We start from the raw sequence: 17756 nt of genomic DNA on the forward strand, positions 1-17756 counted from the left end.
TTGACACGTCGGCAAAGGTGATCTTTGGCAAACCCCTAAGGGAAGTTGTGTAGAGTCTCTCCATTTTTAAATTACCCGGCTTTCTGCTGTGTTGACATTAGACAGGAAGTCTGCATTCCCTGCGACTGCGTATTTCCGGTTTCTGTGAGAAAGGTCTATTGTGTGCGTGGTTTAGCAAAACGCCCATCTCACCTCAGCTCCGCCCCATTCAGCACAGAGACCCTCTCACACATGCTCTGCAGCAAACGTGTCCTCTTAATCCAGTGGAGCGATTTTTGAAGTGATTGGAGGGTATACTTTAATTATTTTACTTTAGGGCGTTAAATAAAACAGGCGTATTCTTACAAACTTTCCTTTCGTGTTGTTTTTTAGTACTTAACGCTTATTTACGGTGGCCGGGAAGTGCAAAACAACATTACAAAGTGTGAAACACTTTTACAAAGCTCAAGACAAATTTACATTTTGGAAAACATTTTTACCTATCATAAAACACAAGTACATGGGAAAAACGATTTTACCAAGGACGAAACAAATTTACATTTTAGAAAAAAAAATAACAAGACGCAAAACACTTTTACCAGTCCCGAAACAAATTTACAATGACAGATTCTTTACGGAAAGGGAATGTACCACACACCGGAAGTGACGCAGTGAAATGTGTTGCGTTGTTGTTGGTGAGCGCGGTAAATTCGTGTTGTGGAGTAAATGGCGTAAATAAAGTTTATGGTGACCGAACATGGACTGCGGCAGAGGGATGTTTTGCCCGTTTTGTGGCAAACACATGAGCAGCTTAACGTGGTTTTGCTTTACGTGTGGTCGGTGTTTGGAGTTTCTAAAGCACGCGGACCAGACGGAAACACCAGACATACTGCATCAATGTGTTCAATATTTTAACGAGGGTCACTCACCTCCGTGAACGTTTGTGCTGGTTTGGTGTTTAAGATATTAAACATTATTTTTTTGACCGTGTGACGTCACTTTCGACCCCATGTTGCCCAAATCGCTCCAAACCGGCGCAGTTCGTTTGTGCTCGATTTGTGCCGTTAAAATAAATACTGTATTTGTTTTCCTTCCCTAGATATAACAAAAATATTTTCGGGGCTGTGACGTCACTCTCCAACCCCGGTTCGTCTAAATCACACAAAACTGGTGTCATTCGTTTGTGCCGGTTTGTGCGGTTGAAATGAACGTCGAATATATTTCTCCTTCTTAGAAATAACAAAAACAATTTGAGGCAGTGACGTCACTCTCCACCCCATGTAGTCCAAATCTCTCCAAACCGGTGCCGTTCCTTTGTGCTCGATTTGTGCCGCTAAAATAAACATTGTACCTAATTCCCTTCGTTAGAAAAAAACAAATACAATATGGGCCAGTGAGGTCACTCTCCACCCCATGCCTTCCAAACCTCTCTTTAAATATAACGAAAATTTCACTCTCCACCCCATTTAGCGCCACTGCAGAGTTTAAAAAAAAGTTAGTGTTCATGCTGCCTTATAATTTTACATTTTGTCAGCTCCAAGTTTGCAGTAACTTTATATTTCAAATTGACTAAATTTAAATTTAAAGGCAGAACACTAACTTCAACAAAAAAAATCGTTATAATTCGGTTGTGTTCGATTTGTGCCATTAGAGTATTAAACATAGATTCCCCACGAATATTCGTTAATATTTTTAATAGCAAAGTGGCTGTATTTATTTTCGTTTCTTTAAGTTATTTTAGAAATATGTTTGGAAATTTTATGTTTGTTAAATTCTTTTTTTTTTTGCCGACCAAGCTGCCAGCAGCAGACAGTGAGCTGATAGCCTTCTCAAAATCAACACTTGCCTAAAATAAAATTTATAGATATAAAACAATTAATGCATTTCACAATATTAATTTAAACATTCCACATATAAATGTGCGCTTTTAGGTGCATTTTAATCCATGAGGAGTGTGGAAACTACAGCACGCAGATATGGAGGCGCCGGCAATATCGCTTGCGATTTTTTAATTAATATCTACACGCCATCATTTTTGCTAAAGGTAGGAGTAATACATTATTCGGAACTGCAACGAATCTACTTTGATTTGTGTGCACTCACAACATCAACAAAACATTCGTTTTAATTAAATTTAGATTTTTTCAACATTCAACATGCATTAAAATATATACAAATATGTACAAATATAGATTTACCTCGTTGATTAGCAATTGTGATTAGCTACAGTAGTATCTATCAATTTCTTGTAGTCTTTTTCCAATGACCGGTAATTTTTCCTGCCATGCACACATTCAGTAGTCTATAGCTTGAGCCTATTTTATCTACGAGCCCCTTTTTCGTTTTCTTAAGCAGTGCGGTAAATAATCGTTTATAAGGGGGACAGAAAAACTTTACCATATTAGCTATTAAAATGCAGTCATGCCATGCAATTACTTTTAGGCTACATGTTTCCTATAGATAATGGTATATTAAGTGCTTAAGTTTTCTCCCTTTAAATATCCATTTTTAAACGAATTTTAGTCACAACCAGGATTTCTGGCACAAATCAGCACAAATAAACACGCCATTTTGTGTGGGGAGCGCTTTGAATTAGGCTATATAATTATATACAGGCTATACAATTTATTAATAATTTATTAATTTATTAATTTAGTCAAATTTAAATATGAAGTTAGTAAAAACTAACTTGAAAAGACTAAATGAAAAGAGTACATTTTAAATTTTAACGCAGCACGAACACTAACTTCTTTAAAACTCTGCAGTGGCGCTAAATGCAGTTGACAGTGACATTTTCGTTATATTTAAAAAGAGGTCATGGTTACATAGTTTCTTTTAGCGGCACAAATCTAGCACAAAGGAACGGCACCGGTTTAGAGAGATTTGGAAGGCATGGGGTGGAGAGTGACGTCACTGCCTCAAATTGTTTTTGTTATTTCTAAGAAGGGGAAATATATTTGACGTTCATTTCAACGGCACAAACCAGCACAAATCGAGCACAAACGAATGACACCAGTTTTGTGTGATTTAGACGAACTGGGGTGGGGAGTGACGTCACAGCCCCGAAAATATTTTTGTTATATCTAGGGAAGGAAAACAGATACAGTGTTTATTTTAACGGTACAATCGAGCACAAATCGAGCACAAACGAACTGCGCCGGTTTGGAGCGATTTGGACAACATGGGGTCGAAAGTGACGTCACACGGTCAAAAAAATAATGTTTAATATCTTAAACACCAAACCAGCACAAACGTTCGTTTTTGCGGCACAAATCAGCACAAACGAATGGCATAGTTTTGGTCATTATTTCTTTTTATGGGGTGCCAACTTCACGGAGGTGAGTGACCCTCGTTAAAATATTGAACACATTGATGCAGTATGTCTGGTGTTTCCGTCTGGTCCGCGTGCTTTAGAAACTCCTAACACCGACCACACTTAAAGCAAAACCACGTTAAGCTGCTCATGTGTTTGCCACAAAACGGGCAAAACATCCCTCTGCCGCAGTCCATGTTCGGTCACCATAAACTTTATTTACGCCATTTACTCCACAACACGAATTTACCGCGCTCACCACCACCAACAACAACAACAACACAACACCTTTCACCGCGTCACTTCCGGTGTGTGGTACATTCCCTTTCCGTAAAGAATCTGTCATTGTAAATTTGTTTCGGGACTGGTAAAAGTGTTTTGCGTCTTGTTAATTTTTTTTCTAAAATGTAAATTTGTTTCGTCCTTGGTAAAATCGTTTTTCCCATGTAATTGTGTCTTATGATAGGTAAAAATGTTTTCCAAAATGTAAATTTGTCTCGAGCTTCGTAAAAGTGTTTCAAACTTTGTAATGTTGTTTTGCACTTCCCGGCCACCGTACTTATTCAGATGAATCGTTATTCATCCTTGGTTTAAATCCAGCGGTGAAGAAAAAAATTAACACTCACGTATCCGCGGTAAGTGTTTCATGATTTCAAGTGCTCACATTATAGCGGTTTGTTGGAACTGTTGAATGTGATTATCAAATATTTAAAATCTGCAATGCTTTTAAACAAAGACCAACTACTAAACCAGTGTTTAATGGCTTCGAATACGCCTATAGAGTTTTTTAACACGATATTTTAATCTAATTGTCGTGAGATTTTCAAACTAGGTCAAGACCTCTTTGAATAATCGCACCGAAACAGATGCGACGCTGTAGTGAAGTGCATTTTTGAATAACGAGTTTCTCAACATTCCTCCCTACACAGGACGTCGTAAAATAAGCTACAGGTGGTTAACAAGCTGTTTTATATCAAAATACTAAAGCATCCAGAATAAATTAACATAAACTAATGTTAGAATAAATTAGTGTTCCATAAATTAAAAGAAGCAAATTCTATTTTGTGGTTAAACAAGGTTATCCCACTGATTCGTAAAATAAATAAACTTGTTAAACATACAGTTGGGTTTGTATGTTGTAACAGTCTACAGAATCTTAAGAAACTCTCATTTTATGGCATCATGTTTATTTATTGTTTATTTTTTTAAATTAATCTTTTCAGCGAATATTTTAAGTGTGCTGATGTAGTAGGCTCCCCACAATTCTTGTGCAGTGGTTTTGTGCCTCTAATGACAGAGGGACACGTTCATTGTCAAGTTTGGGAAATCAGTTTAAAAGAATTAGTGTTTCCTGTGTGAGTACAATACAGACTTCCCCATACTTTGTTTTTTCTCCCTTTTCCCATGCCATTGAGAGTGTGGAGCATTTGCCATAAGAGAAAGTCACGCATAGATTGAGCATATAAAAGTAATCTATATGACTTATGCATTTCCAAGTTTTCTGAAGTCAAGCTTGAATGAGGCACTGGAGGTCATTAAGAATAATGAATCTCCACTGAAATGAATCTGTTTCTTTCAAGGATGTATAATAATAGAAAACATTTTCATAATTCCATATTGTTGAGTGCAAAAACATGTACTTACTGTGTTTTAAATCAAGTTCCACAATTATTATATAAACGCAAATATGACAACATTATGATTTACTCAGCTCCTCCCACATCCCTGTGCTGTGTTATGATGAAACACGTTTAGCTGCATTGATAGAAAACTGCTCTTTCTACAGTTCAGAGTGTGGGGTTAAAATGTTTTTGTTTAACCTACTTCATCAATATTTAATTAAAAAAAAAGAGGGAAAGAAAGGTTTCTTTCTGCTGGACACCAAACAAGATATTCTGAAATAGTCTAATATGAAGATGTTCTCTTTTTTTGTCCATACAGTGAAAATCAATATATCAATTTATTTTGGCCTTTGATCATTATTCTTTAAAATATTATCTTTTGTGTGTTCAACAGAAAAAAGATCATTCAAAAACATATAGTATGTTTACATTAGGACCAGAATAATTTGTTCATTTTTGTAATCTTAACATAGATATTACAGTTACGATTAATATACTTAACTAACAATAATAGTAAGGCAGAGTTTTGGTGATTCTGCTTGGAACTGCTTATTGAACTCCCTGAAGGTTCCAATAACAAATCAGATGATGGACAAGAATAACAGAAGTGACCATTAAAATAATAGTTTGCACAATATTGCTTTTTGCAGTTGCTCAATAGCTCCATGATGATTAATTCCAACATTTCAGTGTGTTTAGTGTATATGATGTGAAAAGGCCACATTAACTTATTGTTCCTTCATTCTTCTTCATTTTTCTATCTCAGCCATGTCTCGGGGCAGGTCATTTCAGCTCATACAGACTTTAAGGAAATCTCCGGCTGTTTTCCGTCGCCGTTTCCACCAGGACCGTACCCAGACCCTCTCACACGGCGACCCACTTTTCAAGGTGCACTACCTTGGTACAGAAAAGATCTATTCCCTGGATGTAGAACAGGCTGAAGAGGCCATAGGCCGGTTACTGGAGAAATTACCAGATATGGCCACCCTAGACAAACTTGGCAAGGAGCATGCTCTTGTTGTCCGACCTCGCTACGTAGAAGTGAAGGAGATCAGAACAGGCAGACAGCTCACTAAAACCTATCTGAAAGACATTGCATATTGCACAGCTGATACAAGCAAACCCAATCTTTTCCTCTACATCTGTAAGCAGCGAGGCCAGCAGCTGCAGTGCAGAGTGTTCTGGTGTAGCAGACCTGACCGGGCAAAAGATATGACCGCCTGCTTAGCCAGATCTTTCCAGAAGGCTCTGAATGACTTGCAGGAGGAGGAGACCACTCATGCTATAGGAGAAGAAAATCAAAAGGATGGGAAGCCAACTGCAGTGACGAGAGAAAGAAAAAGGTCCACACAAGCGGACTTGAGAAAAAAATGAGGGAGTGATGCTGTGATGTGTGGAGAATAGGAAAGTGGAACTTGCACACTTCCATAATTTGTAGTGTTGATGAAGTTATGAGTTACAATTTTTTTTTTTTTTTTTAATAGTGCGTTTATCTCTACCTACCTTAGAAATTACAGGGTGATGTAAGGTAGCTACAGGGATTCAGGGTTATTACCTAGTTATTGTAATTACTATAATAAGTACATGCAGTATGTACATGCAGAACAGGACTGTAAAAAAGTGCCACCAAGTTATTTGTATATACTGTTTTACACACTTTTGAAAAATTCTGTTGAATTCACCCTCAGTGTTAACTGCAATGGAATTACTGACAAAAATGATCATTAATAATGCTTTTATTTAATCAACGACAACTATAATGATGTAGATGAGATTAAAAATGTGTGGTTTAAATAAAACATTCTGTTGATGAAAATATGACAAGAAAAGTTTAGATGATAGATATTAACAGTTTTTACAAGAGTGTTTACTTTTTGCTAAAAGCGGACACATTTGAAAAATATGTAAAAAGTTTTAATATTTGGCTTAAATTTTGCACTTGTCGACTAAAATACTGTTATTTTTGTTTATTCAAATTAGGTGGCATCTCAGTCATAATAATATGGACTATTAACTACAATTAAAACTGTATAAATGAATACCATTCACCGTTCAGTGAATGTTTTATCTCTAGAACTTTGGACTCTATGCTTGTCATAAAGTTGTTGTGTATGTGACAATTTATAGACATGCTTTTACATTAATTTGTGTTGTTCTTTTGTCTTTAATTACAGGTCGGTGGAGGAGACGGAGCCATTTGAGAGAGCTGATGACGAGAATCAGTATCAGTGACTGACATATGACTACCACAATAAAAAAAAGTGTGAGAGTAATAGGGAGCAGCTTTATGTTCAGACAACTATGGGTGTTACAGTGAGACAGTGTTACATGGGAGTGTTACTACTGCTTATCAGGGGGTTTCCTGTACCTAGAATCGGTTGCATCAGAAAAAAAATAAAAGCCAAACATTGCAACATATGCTTTCAAAGAAAGCCAGCTTTGCGCTTGTTGCCCAATACTCCATTGCAGCTCTTTGCTGAGTTCTTCTAAATGCCTTATTACATTATATTTTTCCTTATTAATATATTTGGTCAAAATATTTTGCTTTATTATCCAAGCATTTAGAAATTTAGAAAATTGTGTTTACAAATTTATTAAAAGAGTTATTCATCTATATTGTGCTTGTAATAGCATGTTTCTAAAATGAAACCCAATTTCACTGTTGAGCTTGTTTGTTAGGTTATAAGTTACTTACTGATTATTCATTAAGTTCCACCCTGCTTGGGTATTGTTGCTTGGTCTGACAAGCTGCACATGCACTAGGAGTCTCATCTGTCATTGACATTGACATTAGTTACTGACATTTGGACATTCAGGGTTCTTGTTCTCATCAGTTTTCTTTAAGGCAGCATGTTTAGCACTAAACTGTTACTACCTTATCTTACCTGAACCTTTTTTTTAATTATTATTTCTTATTTAAGCAGGAAATAAATTTGCTTTTACCATCGTACAAACAGGAGATTTAACAACAGACTTTGCATCTTCAAATCATTACTGATGTATTTGGTTCTTACAGATGGAACAGTTCTATGAATGTAAAAAATAAGCCCCAACAATTTTCTGTTGAGCAAGAGAACAAAGATATGACAATAAACCCAAAATAGATTTACAGATGAACAAACATCAATGATCACATCTGTGTTAGTAATGTGGACTAACATGTACAAATTGCACTCTTCATGTACAAATTATATGTACAAATGATGAGCTGTAAAATGACAAATTATTTGTATGTATTGTATTAAATGACCATTTGTTTGTACCAAGAAATGTAAAAGATAGGTGGGTGCTAATTTATACAGAACATCTCTCCATAGTCAAGAACAGACAGAAAGGTATATAGGCCTATATATATATATATATATATATATATATATATATATATATATATAAAAAAAAAGGGTAATTTAAGTGCCTTTCAACGTGGCATCGTTGTTGGTGCCAGATGGGCTGGTCTCAGTATTTCAGAAACTGTTGATCTCCTGGGATTTTCATGCACAACCTATACATATATATATATCTGAAATACTGACCTGAGTTGCAATTATTTAATTATGTGAGAAAAGACATGAAACCAACACAGCTATGAAGGAAACCATTTGCCAGTTGAGATAATAGTCAAATATACAGTTCAGCATCAATTTACAAAAATATATGCAATATGTGCAAAATGCAACATTTCACTAGTCGAAATCAAGTACTTCAGAGAATAGTGTAATAATTATCGAAACATGAACAAACTGAATGACTGGTAACCAGATTTTTTTAAATATCAATTTATTTATGTATTTATTTATTTATTTTTTTGTCTTTCCACATTACACAATATTCTCAAAGGCAAACTCTTAACAAATGCCATTATAAAGACATTAAACTAGTCCAGTTAATAAACTTGCATCTCCTAAAGTCTCTGGTGCTCCACAATACAGATATATTTACACACAGGAACTTGTAGAGTTACTTAATAGTGTAATGCCACTTATCAATAGTGCAAAAGCTCATAACTGACCTAGTAAGTGGCACTACATGAAATAAGGAAAAAAGGAAGAATAAGCAGGCCTGAAACTGCAGAAGTGCACAACAGTGTTATTATTAGTAATATCAGTGTTGGCTGCTGGCCTTGTCAATTATACATCATCCACATTTCCACTCCTTCCACACAAACACAGGCAGAATAACATACAGCAACCCCCTAGGAAGGTAATGCCCAGCAATATATAGACCAATGTGGTGGTCCAGAAAGCAAAAAGGTACAATGTCTTATTGCAATAATCGGTCCCAACGTTGTAATTAGGCTGATAAATAGAGTAGATCCAAACATTACCTGTAGGGTAGAGAGGGGTGAAGAGGGCGTTAAGAAGCACTTTACAAAGAACATAATTTAAAACTATCTGTCACTAACAGAATTATTGCATATGATTCAAATATTCAATGTGATAAACAGACCAAATAAATAAATAAATAAACTACTACTAAAACTAATACTAGTATGCCACCTAAAACTAGTGTCATACCAACCACAAAACACAGACAAAACAATACTTAGTGCACCTTTAAATTAAGAAATTTGTTTATATGTAAGCAAAGCTAAGTTTAGTTGGAAAAATGAAAAACTAATACATTTATGTCTTTGAATTCATTGTTGACACAAAAACACAACAGTAATAATAATAATAATAATAATAATAATAATAATAATAATAATAATAATAACCGAGTTGTTCAGTTCTTCTTTATTGCAATTTAAACCATGCATTATTTGACAATTTCAAAAACTAAGCTTTTACTTACTCATTTACTCACCAAAGCCAATGTTCACTTTATTTTTTGTTACAAGTATAATTTTTGTGGACCATGTACACTAATTTAATCTTAACTATAATAGCTAAATAACCAAAATTTTACATTAAGTTTCTAAAACATATCTTACCAGCGATGAACCAGCAGAAGAGGAAGAGTGACACCACTGAATTCCAGGCGGTGCAAAGACTGCTCAGTGGAGATTGAGTGCCATCTTCTGGCTCCTGAGTGCATGGCAGGCAGGACAACAGACCCAGCACCAGTGCAAAAACACCTGACACTAGCAGATAGATGGGGATATAGGGCTGCTTTGGGCAGTCATGCAGATATATTGCACCTGTGATGAAGAAAGGAGATAACAGACTTGTTTACATCCTTAATTAACTTTGGTTTATAAAGACCTGATAAAATAAAGACACATACCAATTGATACCTGTGCAATGGGCAGGGCGGTCACAATGAGTTTGGAGATTACTGTGAAACATTGGTTAGAGAAAATTTAAGCTGTTTTTATTGTACTTTTGTCATAATTTATTGAATTGTCACAACATATTACGCTCACACATAAAACAACAAAGTAACTGTGAGTACTTAGAACAGGTGTGCTGAGTTTGGGGGGTCTGCGAATATTCTGTAATAAACTTCTGTCCTCCATTCTCTTTATTTCACTTTGACCTGACAAAAATAGGAAAGAAAAATTAACAGTAAGCTTTTTTTATGTCTTGCAAAGGGAAACTGTGGCTAGATGACAAGAGCCACATTAAGTCAAATCTTCAAAAAACAAACACTTTCAAAAAGTCTTAAATTCTGATTTTGCTGACAACTTCTTTCCTACGCAACAGTGAAGGAAATGTTCATTAACTTTTTGAGGGAAATTTAGCCACCAGTTATTGTGCATCACCCCAACACTCAAAGAAATTGTAATAAATTTAAGACAGTGATTAAAGAAAATTAACCCTAGAGAGGTTTGTTTGCAGCTATTGCGGGTTAAAAAAAGTGTGTGAGATGCAACAGTTGAAATGCAACTATCATGATTTAATATGTATATATATATATATATATATATATATATATTAAATCCATCTGACGTCTTTCTTTAAAAAATGCATTTTTATCAGGCTCAGATGTATAGGTTTCAGATTGGGCTGAGGCTGGTATTTTAGCAAATTTGAAAAAAGTATTTGATGGACGTATAATATGTGTCGAGAGCATTCACTCATTATCATCATCTCATTTTTGACCGAGATGGCTTTTAGCTGGTTTTGCATCTGAACTTTTCATGTATATATATATATATATATATATATATATATTTTGCACACGGATGTATTATAAACATATGCATATTACACAAACATATAGAATATTGTGTCATATATTAAACTTATCTAATATGCACTTATGACTTAAGTGTCCCTGTACGTTTGATGAATAAATGCTTTATGTCAAATGAACTTCAACTTCAATAGATATTCTGTACATAAAGACACTGCCAATATGAAAATGGAGCTTTAGTCTTTCCATTTTAAAGTCCATATGAACCAGAAGTTGCGACCGACTTTACTTCAGTGTTGTGATGTATTTTAGAGTGGAACAATTTTGAATAAGAAAAATAGAGAAAATTGTGCTGTTTAAATAATAAAGTAAAAGTGGTTATATTTAATTTGACATGGTATGTATCCAGCTAAAAGTGCGTTTGATTTTGTTTAGACAAAGAAAAATAAGCTATGATCCATCTGTTTTGTAATTACGTATACCGAGATTTTCTGGGTGGATATTCATTTGAAGAAAAACTTCAAATATAATATATTCAAATATAATATATTCAAGTTAAAAACAAACAAACAAACAAAAAAACAAAAAAAACTATTCATGTATTATTCCAAATAAAATTATTAATAATTTAACTTTTATTGTTATTTATATTATTATTTTGGGAAAGAAAAAAATTGCATGATAAACAGTATATGATTAATGAATAAATAGTTTTGCATCTTTTTTGTATATTGTGTAATTTGTACTTGTGTATACTTTTGTACAAAAAAGAAAGAAAGAAAGAAAGAAAGAAAGAAAGAAAGAAAGAAAGAAAAATAAAGAAAAAGAATAGAAAAACAGAAGGTGGGGCTTGATTTTAGCATTAGGTTATATAATAATAACAAAAAACAACAGGGTTTCAGCACTAGGTGCTTGAACGCCTAAAAATACTTCCTAAAAATACTGTGGGTGGGCACTAAGGCACATCCAAAGAGGAAGTTTTCAGATTTCTGACTGAGGCATTCAATTTGTTTATTTATTTATTTATTTTTGATTAAGTTGCACAGAATAACTGTTAACCACAAGAATAGTGATATGTACTAGCAAAGTAAATAAGTATTTTGATTTCATGCAGAATTGTAATGTTTCTCAATACAGATTCACTAGTAGAAAAATAATTTTGTTGTAGTGATCTGTCGGATAGTATTATACATATTCATGTGGCATAGCATTATACTTAAAGGTATTATATAATTACACTACATGTGTGTATATATATATATATATATATATATATATATAAAATCATCTCCACTCACACTCACAGACACAGACACACCCATTACAGTGCTCCAAGCGCCTGTTAGCAATGATGTTTGTAAAACAAAAAAGAAAGCACCTGGACAAGCTTATGATCTCAGAGTAAAAATAAAACAATTAAGTAGTATAAAAAGTGAAATGATATTAAAAAACAAAAAGTCTTTTACCATTTGATCTAACGAACAAAGACAACAATATTTAATTAACGATCACGAGTCAAAACTGTGCAATAAGAGCTTTAGAACTGTGTAGCCTAAAACATAGGCAAAGTTAAAAACACAAAATTCTTTTTAGGAGCAGCAAAAGAGCTTTGAAACCCTCAGAGCCTTTTAACCAGACCAACGTTTGAAGAAATAAGCAAACTCAGCTAGCAAACGAAACACGCAACAAAACAAGTGTGTCCAGGCTGGTAGTTCATGGCAGATCGCGAGTCTTTTCGTTAGGGTTATCTGCAAACAGTGCGTGTTTCTGTTTTATAAAGTTTAAAAAATAATAATGTGTGAGCGCAGAAACGTCATCTTAATCTCGCGTAGGAATACAATTTTTACGTGTTTTCGAACACTGTGCTGAGTTCAAATTCACAACATATGTCCTTTCTCTCACCCGAGGCGTTTAATATGGCTGAAAAACAGCTTGACGGAACAGCAACATTCTGATAAGTTGAGAGAAATACTTAATCTACTTACCAATTTTAGAAAACTCCCAAAGCACGGGTTGCTATTATAATTAAAACAGACTGGAGTAACATACGGAAACTGTGGCCTTACTACCGCGTATAGGAAGCACTTATCGGGGAGGGATCGTTCAGTTTGCGTTTATTTGACAAGCACACGTTAAAACCCAGAAACATACGGTCAGGATCACGTTGAAAAACTGACTTTCAACACAACGCATGTAGTTTACATGTTAAACATAAAAAATTACTAAATGCATGCTACATATTACAAGTATTTATATGAGCTAATATGTAAATTATATATCAATATACCTTATATATGTATTCGGTGACGATGCTGTACATGAGCTTCTGTTTCTCTCTTTCTCTTCTTTTTTATTATAATATATTTATTGATTGATTATATATATATATATATATATATATATATATATATATATACTCTTCACATTTACAAATCTCAAGCAATTTTCATCCTTCCTCAAGCACCACCGGTCCCTGTTATGTTTTTAACTTAATTAGGGGAGTGAGGAATCAATTTTTACTAGTTGCTAAATGTGTTCAGGCTACTACTGCAATTAACAAATACCATGTTTTGTTTTCAAGAAAGAAAGCTAAAACGTGACATCTTTCTCCTGTTCAGCACGTGACGCCTGAAAACCGTGGTTTCTACAGCTCATAGGGAAATGAAAAATGACAACCACATTTAAAAACCATCTTTATTATAGAAGATAAAAAATGAACATGAAATAGTAAATCAGTTAAATTGTTCATTAAACCCTATAAATGCCCAGTTTTCGATCATAAAGCACACATATGTGCTCAATTATACAAACATAAATTAGACAGTGATTAGACCCACCGTCTCTTTTTTGTGATTTCTACCCACACAATCTACATCTATCTTTACTTCTCCCGTTATAAATACAACCATATTGTTACGTTCATTAATGAAGCATGGCTAGAGCTGTGACACTTAACCAAGAAGACTTGTGCAATCTTCAAACACACCACATTTTCTAAATCTCAAACCACAATCAATTTCCATCCTGTATTTTTCTGTGGTGTATGGCTATCACTGGTACAGCTTTTTTGTACTTGCAGCCAAAATGGCAACCTTGTATGTGTGTACACACACACACACACACACACAGTATTCAGACATGTATTTGTGTATACACGATTAATTGTATATATATATACACAATTAACAGCTATTTACATAGCTCTTTGCTCGCTTTCCTAATACTAAGCATGCATGTCAGTTTGTCTGAAAGTGCTGTGTAAGCACAGTTACCAGTCTCAAGCTACATTTATTGTTGTTCTGTATTTTGGTGGTGGTGAGTGTGTGTGAGTGTTTCAGTGTGGCGATTGCGTGTTTGCAGCCGGTGATTCTGAACGTTCTAGCTTGACAGCTGACTCCATGCTGATAGGTGAGGTAGAGGATGGGAGTACACCTGAGCCCTTGTTCTCCAGTGAGGAAGAGGATGAAGGCAAAGACACCACAATGTATTTCTGAAGAGGGCGTGAGCCACTCACTGCACCCGTGTTTCCAGACTCCAGTTTAACAAGTGGCTGTAAAGATGTGGGGGTGCTGGGGACTGTACTTGTGACAGGAGATCCAGACTGGGAGGAGCTGAGAGTGATTACCTGAAAAAAAGAGTGAAAGTCTACAATTACAACAGACATATAGATAAAAGCTCACTGCCAAAATCCTGTTATTTTAGGTGGTTTCAGGGCATTGCTTTGCCATTTCTTAGGTCTTCTGGATTGTTGCTAGGTGGGTTACTTAAAATGAGTTTAATTGTCATAAAAAAAAAAAGTATTTTTTTTAAAAATAAAGAATAAAAATAGTTTAAAATACATGGTTAAAAACAGGCTTTCTATTTCTTTTTTCCTCTAATTCTTTAGGCAAAGTTTATTACATTGTTTTCTTTTGAGTCCTGACCAGTGTTGGGGAAAGTTACTTTTCAAAGTAAAGCATTACAAAGTTACTTTTTTACTCCCTAAAAAAGTAACAAATTATGTTACTTAGTTACTTTTTATGGAAAGTAATGTGTTAAATAAATAAAGGATATTTGTATTATTTAACATATTTAATTATTGTAGGTTTAAGTCATATTCCGAGTTGCACGTCACTGTTTTTATTCATTTTGAGGAATACTGAATCGTTTTGAATTAATGCATGTTCACATTTATTCTATAACTAAAGTAACATGTTACTCCTGATTTCTCTCAACAACTTTTAATCAATAAATGGGGGAAAAAAGTAACTGGTGTTACTTATTTGAAAAAGTAACTCTAATATTTTCTTTAATTAAATTAAAAAGTAATGCATTACTTTACTAGTTACTTGGAAAAAGTAATCTGACGTAACTTGTTACTTGTAATGCGTTACCCCCAACACTGGTCCTGACCATTTCTTTGTAATATTTGCTCAAACACAGGACTTTGAACCAGTTCAAGGAATGAAAACAAAACCCAGAAACTTTTGAAAAATTTGAAAAGAAACAACCAAAACGAAACCAAGTTTAATCATTATGAACAGCAAAGCTTAATTTAAAAAAATGTATTAACCACTTAATATAATTTTTTGTTAGTCTTATAATTTATTTTGGCAGTATAATTTGCTCATGCTCAGTTCATAAGACCAATAATAAGGCTATCTTTGACATCACAGGCAAGTAAGTTTTATCTATATTGTTGAGCTTCTGTAGTACTGTGAGCCAAGTAATTACTACAACATAAAGAAACTCTAGGGCCTATATTTTATATAACTGATAAATTTCATTGCATAGAATTTGTATATCATTTGCATGCATCAGGGAGCCACTATTAATATGCAGAGTATTGAAACTGCTTTTGAATGTGCAATCGTGTACCCTGTGTATATGGAGCACACTCTGTGCATTGTTGTGCATAGGGTGTGTATAGTACTGCACTATTTACAAGGTAAGATATTCGCCAATTGCGCTCAGGATCTGTTACCCACTAAATCCTCCGCCATGGTCTGGTTAGTCATTTCTCCTTACTCTCGTCACAGGTTAAGCGAAATCTGCTGCACTGTACTGCGACTCTGCAGGTCATTCTGTATGGAGCACTTTCAGTTTTTAATTGTAGCATCCGGTGTCCAACTGACCTAAATAGGTTTTATTTCTATAAATTGAAAGTGGGGGGGTGGGCAAGTAATGTAATTAGTGCATGGCCCGAACACCACAGAACAACGACTACCGCAGTAATCCTAATGCAGGTAAATTCTGTTGTTTTATGCATTAAATGATTGCGTAATGCAAGAATTATTATGTATTAAATGTTAAAGCTTAATTACCAGCTGTTATGTCATTTTTGAGTGAAAATGTGTAGTAAAAATGTGTAATCTGTGTATATATATATATATATATATATATATATATATATATATACATACATACATACATACATACATATATATATATATATATATATTTTTTTTTTTTGACAAACTCATTTAAAACTCTTACCTGCTGTGTGGAAGCAGCTCCTGCACTTGTTGCCATAACAATATATTTGGTTGCTGGGGGTGACGGCTGGGTGGGCGTTCCAGGGCGAGTGGACATGAGGGTGAGTGAACTGGGTACTTTAATAATGCTGGGTGTGCGTGAACCACTTGACGCTGACAATCCACTCTGAGACACTGACAGAGTTGGGCGTGGCTGCAGTGAGAGGCAAAGTGAGAATTCAGGTTTGATTTGAACAATTGAACAGACTTGAAGTTAAAGTATTTTTAGAAGAGACCTACTGGTTATGATTCAGATTATCTCAACAAAAATTATTTTTCATATTTGCTCACCTGTGTGATAGTAAGTGTGGTTCTGTTAACAGTTTGGGCCTGAAAGGCAGCCTGTGCACGGGCTTTCACCACATGTGAACAGAGCATGGTGCCCAGATAACCATAATCTGCCTTGTATTGATCCACCACATCTGGGAGCGGTCTAGTTTTAGCAACCACACTTGCACAGTGTTTCTAAACATGGAACAAGAGAGAGAATCATGTTGTGAATAAACCGGGCACATGACCAACTAAGAAAGAAGTAGGAAAACCCTATTCATTATTTTCCTCATTCAGTACAACTATGCAATAATGATAATAATAATGGGTAATTCTACAGAAATGAACACTTTGGTATGGCAAGATGTCTTAAAATATATATTTTTTCCTAACATTTAAACTTATACCACATTATTAGATTACCTTTTGACTATATAAATACACATAAATGACAGCTTAATGTTTTTTTTTTCTTTATCTTACTAGTGCATTCATTTAGGTGACACACCAGTGACAATGATCATGAAAAATGTATTTTACAAAATGACTGCTGCAAGGTATCAAACCACTTGTTGTCAATCATGGCATACTCACTAAATTAAGTAGTTTAATCCATTTGTATTCTAGTTTTTTCCCCCCTAACAATAAAGCAGGTCATACCAGTGAGTTCAACTACAAGCTTCATATGAAATCATGAGATAAATGAGAAAATTTCTGATAACTGAAAGAGACAGTGGACTTATCATGGGTATTTCTTCATAGATCTAAAGGAAACAGGACGAAGGAAGTCAAGTGATATCATCAGTGTGTTTTTGTTACACGGTAACACCAGTGACACAACTCAAGGGGACCACTAGTTTCATTATATATTTTATAATATTTATTCAGCATTGTGTTTTTTATCCCATTTAGATCATATATTTGATAGTTATGAATACATTATTGTATTTTAAATGGTAGAAAAAAACTATAACACTTTCCCTC

The 17756-nt window shown here is 34.5% G+C and overlaps 3 protein-coding genes across 4 annotated transcripts in view; 1 reads left to right on the forward strand and 2 right to left on the reverse strand.

Moving 5' to 3' along the window:
- Positions 1 to 3617: 3617 nt before the first annotated feature.
- On the forward strand, positions 3618 to 8616 carry LOC127162411 (low density lipoprotein receptor adapter protein 1-like). Of its 2 annotated transcripts, XR_007827338.1 has the most exons (3): positions 3618 to 3758; positions 3860 to 3927; positions 5681 to 8616. XR_007827338.1 is itself a non-coding variant. In XM_051105197.1 (2 exons), exon 2 carries the CDS (start codon positions 5683 to 5685, stop codon positions 6286 to 6288), a length of 606 nt encoding a protein of 201 aa, XP_050961154.1. In that variant the 5' UTR covers positions 3860 to 3927; positions 5681 to 5682; the 3' UTR covers positions 6289 to 8279. The 2 variants fall into 2 exon arrangements, 1 of the variants encoding a protein (XP_050961154.1); XM_051105197.1 differs by lacking the exon at positions 3618 to 3758 and having other exon boundaries at positions 5681 to 8279.
- Positions 8617 to 8667: 51 nt separating this feature from the next.
- Positions 8668 to 13122, reverse strand: LOC127162413 (transmembrane protein 272-like). The gene is made up of 5 exons (XM_051105198.1): positions 12975 to 13122; positions 10306 to 10389; positions 10138 to 10188; positions 9845 to 10051; positions 8668 to 9238 (listed from the first exon to the last, which is right to left on the reverse strand). The coding sequence occupies exons 2-5, from the start codon at positions 10367 to 10369 to the stop codon at positions 9042 to 9044; spliced, it is 519 nt and encodes a 172-aa protein (XP_050961155.1). The 5' UTR covers positions 10370 to 10389; positions 12975 to 13122; the 3' UTR covers positions 8668 to 9041.
- Positions 13123 to 13669: 547 nt separating this feature from the next.
- The window catches only part of taf6 (TAF6 RNA polymerase II, TATA box binding protein (TBP)-associated factor), a 38883-nt gene continuing 34796 nt past the window's right edge, over positions 13670 to 17756 (reverse strand). Inside the window, 3 exon segments of the mRNA XM_051105196.1 lie at positions 13670 to 14614; positions 16465 to 16656; positions 16794 to 16967. Of these exon segments, the coding sequence (XP_050961153.1) occupies positions 14324 to 14614; positions 16465 to 16656; positions 16794 to 16967 (657 nt within the window). The 3' untranslated portion in view covers positions 13670 to 14323.

Source organism: Labeo rohita, unplaced genomic scaffold, assembly GCF_022985175.1.
Source record: "Labeo rohita strain BAU-BD-2019 unplaced genomic scaffold, IGBB_LRoh.1.0 scaffold_93, whole genome shotgun sequence".
Lineage (NCBI taxonomy): Eukaryota > Metazoa > Chordata > Actinopteri > Cypriniformes > Cyprinidae > Labeo > Labeo rohita.

Bases quoted from the DNA above. Each gene is read 5' to 3' on its own strand.
- LOC127162413 (XM_051105198.1), bottom strand. From the start codon at position 10,369: ATGGAGGACAGAAGTTTATTACAGAATATTCGCAGACCCCCCAAACTC. The intron at 10,189-10,305 runs GTACTCACAGTT...AATGTTTCACAG, and splicing joins ACTCAGCACACCTGTTCTAA to TAATCTCCAAACTCATTGTG. The intron at 9,239-9,844 runs GTAAGATATGTT...TCTACCCTACAG, and splicing joins CTTCTGCTGGTTCATCGCTG to GTAATGTTTGGATCTACTCT.
- LOC127162411 (XM_051105197.1), top strand. From the start codon at position 5,683: ATGTCTCGGGGCAGGTCATTTCAGCTCATACAGACTTTAAGGAAATCT.